The sequence below is a fragment of the Copadichromis virginalis genome, linkage group LG2 (assembly GCF_057382275.1).
Source record: "Copadichromis virginalis isolate Kocher_CV1m ecotype Utaka linkage group LG2, C_Virginalis_male_GT1.1, whole genome shotgun sequence".
Classification (NCBI taxonomy): Eukaryota; Metazoa; Chordata; class Actinopteri; order Cichliformes; family Cichlidae; genus Copadichromis; species Copadichromis virginalis.
The window spans coordinates 9711486-9715868 of record NC_140619.1 but is presented as its reverse complement, the minus strand read 5'-3'; the positions used below and the strand labels follow the sequence as shown (position 1 = coordinate 9715868).

General features: G+C 48.2%; 1 protein-coding gene across 1 annotated transcript; it reads right to left on the bottom strand.

The window, feature by feature from the left end:
- LOC146716967 (TBC1 domain family member 2A-like) lies at window positions 1-1718 on the bottom strand. Its single transcript, XM_085435501.1, has 4 exons — window positions 1548-1718; window positions 1278-1463; window positions 532-653; window positions 1-202 (listed from the first exon to the last, which is right to left on the bottom strand). Exons 1-4 carry the CDS (start codon window positions 1716-1718, stop codon window positions 1-3), a joined length of 681 nt encoding a protein of 226 aa, XP_085291627.1.
- Window positions 1719-4383: the final 2665 nt, after the last annotated feature.

The following is a 4383-nucleotide window of genomic DNA, read 5'->3' as shown; positions in this document are numbered from 1 at the left end:
TCAGAGGTCCTCGTCGTCCTCGCTCACCATGACGTCGAGCTCTTTGTCTTTCCGTACGACGCTCTCGGTGATGAACTCCTTGTGCTGCTCCTCCAGCTCACGCAGCTCCGCCTGCAGGCGCTCCAGGTGGAGCACTCGCCGGTTCCTCAGCAGCCGGCTGGGGAATGGGTTCATGTCGTTGAAGGCGATGCTGGTCAGCTTCCTGCATGGACACACGCAGGTGGAAAGGACTCGATCACCAACACAGAGGAACTGGAAACTGATCAGCTTGAGTGTTTCTGTTTTATGCTGCTTGATACTTCAGGTACTGCAGTTTGAGCAGGAAATACTGGACTGACTGGACCACATGTATCCGAGAGCTGCAGATACTTAAAAATCTTTAAATCGTTGTTACTGTGATCAGGGAAATTTAAACTTCTCACAAAATTTCAGTAAAAAGGGTTTGAAGCTCAAAGATTCAACAGCTACATCCGCTACACTTCTGAGAGTGTAACAGCTCGTAGATTAAGGCGGGTGGAGGCGAGTGCGTACCTGGCATTGGAGACGGTCTTTGTGAAGAAGCGTAGGTACTGGTAGATCTCCACGCTGTCGTGAATCTTCAGGATGTCGTCCTCTTTGTATTTGAACAGAGCCAGAGTGTATCTGAAGATCACCTGCAGCACAGACACGCATTTCATAACAGGACACTCACGCCACACAATTAATTGGAAACTTTGAGGAGGTGAGTCATAAAATTACTCTTTCAGTTGTGGTGCAGTTGGGCCCTTTACTCATTACAGCTCTGATCGATTTCCAATAAGCCACTTGGTTCCTCAGTTGCCAGATAATATTAACTTACTTGGTAGTTGAGCTTTAAGTTTAAATTAAACTTTTGGGTTGGATCTACGTGGCTGAAGCTGTTGTCAGCATTTATCCCTGTGTGGTATATATTTCTGTGTCTGAACTGTGATTTTATTTCCTGAGACAAACGATGTAAAAGCTGTGCTGCATTTGTCACATTGCAGAAACAAGCCCAAAGCCATTGTCCCGCTCATCGTCTGGATTTACGCTGCTTGTGGTAGACTGTGAGGTCGTTACTAGAATGATCTGCTTTCCCACTCCTATTTCATGTCACATGACAGTTCCCCATGCTTAGTAAACAATGTCTTATTACTCCTAAAATGTAAATAAAGACATCTAAAGGTGAAAACAAAATCATTTTTGTTTCCATGGACACTACTGTGGTGCATTCAAGTGTTGTCTGCATTTCTGTCATGGTGTGTTCGGGTGTATGGTACCTTGGTACCCTCATACAGGAAGGCGTCCCACAGAGGCATCAGGATGTCGCTGGGCAGACTCTCCACAAAAACCACCAGGAACCAGTTGAAGGTGACCAGAGAGACGTCAATGTTGTGATCCTCAAAGTGAGATGCCAGGCGAGGAAGCTTCTCCGCCATGAAGTCCTTCAGCACGCGCTGGTCCGCCTGAGCACAAAGACTCACAGAGATCAGCCTCACTGATCACTAAAACAGATCACAGCAGGCAAGCAGGTGAGTGTGTCTGCTGACCTGAGAGGCCACCAGATTCTTGGTGTAGTAGTCCTGAGGCATGATGGCTTCCACCACTGCCACCAGACACCAGAAGGCGTCTTCGTCACTTTGGAGGACCAGCAGAGCGAGGGCCGCTAACCTGTGGACATTGATGGAAGGTGAGGTTCTGCCTGGAAGGCGGGTCCACATAAGAACTCAGATATAAAATTTATACTTTTGTTCTGACCTGTTGAGTACCTGGCAGTAGCCAATGGCAGGGTTATGCCCGGAGAAGGCCAGAAGGATGCGGCGGAGCTGCTGGAGGGCGGGGCTGGAGGGCGGGGCTGGACGGCGAGGAGAAGTGCTGATTGGTCGTCAGGGTTCGGTGAAGGTCCAGCTGGACCTGCCTGGAGGCAGGATTAGGAGCTGTCCGACTCTTCTCACACAGCTGGAAACAGAACAGGATTACTGAGTGCTCGCCAGCATTCCCAACAGGAAGAAGGAGGAGCCACCTGTGCTCAGGTGCGGATAAAGCACTCTCTCTCTCTACAGCTGTACCTGCTGATAGCGTTGCATGTGGCACTCTTGGCTTGTCAAAGTTCTGGCTCGGACCAAACAGCGCCACACTCTCTGCCGATACTCCCGAGGGACGCCTTCACGCACCAGAATTTTGAGCTCAGGTGAGATGATGAAGTCATCGTCGGACCTGCCTGCAAGGTACTGAGCCCAGCGGCTCAGCAGGGGGTGCTCCAGACCCTCCTACAGAGACAATGATGTATGATATAAAAAGAGGATAACCATTATCTGTTAAGCATTATGTTACAATTTAACATAATGTAAAATTGTAACATTGTAAACATAATGTTACAATTTTACATTATGTTACAGTTTAACATCATATAAAATTGTAACATTATGTTTACAATGTTACAATTTACAAATTGTAACATTGTAAACATGATGTTACAATTTTACATGATGTTAAATTGTAGCTGTTAAGGGTGGTGAGTTAGCGAACCTAGACGCGGACTTCTCGTTTAAGTTGAACAGTGTCTTTATTTACAGTGAAGCCAAAATCAATCCACAGTTATCCACAGTGCAAGTCCCTTCAGTGCTCCTCTCCCCGTCTCCCCTCGTGTGTCCACAAAACTCCCTAGAATCAGTGAAGTGTCCCCTTCCGTCTCTCCGTCTCGATCGCGTCCAGGCTTATTAGGCAGCTCAGAGTGGCAGCACTTACGGGTCGGAGGTAACAATCGCAGCGGAGAAAAAGCGGAGCGAGAGAGGAGAACAAAAAAACACACACACACAGGTCGACCGGTCGGGGCACCGTCCGACTCTGACAGTAACATAATGTAAAATTGTATTATGTTTACAATGTTACAATCCCTACCCTCACCTATGGCCACGAGCTGTGGGTAGTGACCGAAAGAACGAGATCGCGTATACAAGCGGCAGAAATGAGCTTCCTCCGAAGGGTGGCTGGCCTCTCCCTTAGAGATAGGGTGAGAAGTTCGGCCGTCCGGGAGGGGCTCAGAGTAGAGCAGCTGCTGCTCCACATCGAAAGGAGCCAGCTGAGGTGGTTCGGGCATCTGACAAGGATGCCCCCTGGGCGCCTCCTGGGTGAGGTGTTCCAGGCATGTCCCACCGGGAGCAGGCCCCGGGGCAGACCCAGGACACGCTGGAGAGATTATATCTCTCGGCTGGCCTGGGAACGCCTTGGGACGCTTGAGCGGTCAGCAAAAGTCGACTTCCCCCATCACCCACTCATTCACAAAATTTCCCTCGGGCCGTGAACAGGTGATATAGCAATCACTATTACTGACACCACGTGACCCAAAGCTACGCCTATCCACAACATTCCGGCCCCTAATTATTACATTTTTACAGTAATAATTACACATCCAACACCATAACTCACAACACACACTTCATCATATCACAGACACCCAGTGAGACAACATAACATACTCAAAAGTCCACCAAAGTTATTTTCTCATGTCTTCTCTTCTTTTCTTCTGTCTGCACATGGTCAGTCAGTCATAGGCCAGAGGTTACCAGCACTTAGCCTAAATATAGTCAGTCTGATGTACATCTCATAACATTAAAGTCAATTCAAAGTTAGTTATGTCACACTGTGTCAAAAATGTCATAGTCATGGGTCAGAGGCCTCCTGAAGAAGGCATATCTTTGTGATGGGTCTGCACACATGGCTGGTTGGGGTCTTAATCCAGACCTGACGCACAAGCCCCCTTTCATCTGGTGCAGCTCCGGTGACTCTCCCAATGAGCCAAGAACCACGAGGTGCAGAATCATCCACTATAAGGACCACATCTCCAGGAACAAAGTTACGTTTAATCCTTCCCCATTTCTGGCGCTCTAATTCTGTGACTGGGACTCTCTTTGCATATCCTCTAGATATAAGATCTGTCATGAAGGCAGTGTAGTCTTTATGAAAGTCTTTATCTCTGATGAACCTTTTCTTCAAACCTAAGGCTCGTTGCTCAATTGCACAGTTGTCAGGCATTCTTATGTCTCGGTCTTTTAGTGGCAGGGCAATGCTGTAGTGCCAATCCCCCAAAGTCACCATCTTGCTGGCCAATTCCAGGAACTTCAAGTCTTCCTTTGACAGCCCCATCTGTTCATCATTGCTGCTCTCAGGAAAATCCATCTTGAACTGCTGTTTCCATAGCTTGTCCAGTGTGACAGCAGAAACTCTGTTGGCGGTAACTGTTGCCAAACATCCTGGCCTTCCACAGCATTCTCGATTAAGTGGCCCATTCACAGTCCAGCCGAGCACAGTCCTAATGGCAAAGGGTCCATCACCTACACTCCGGATGACCTCCAAAGGTTCTAGAGCTCTGGGCATATTCATGCC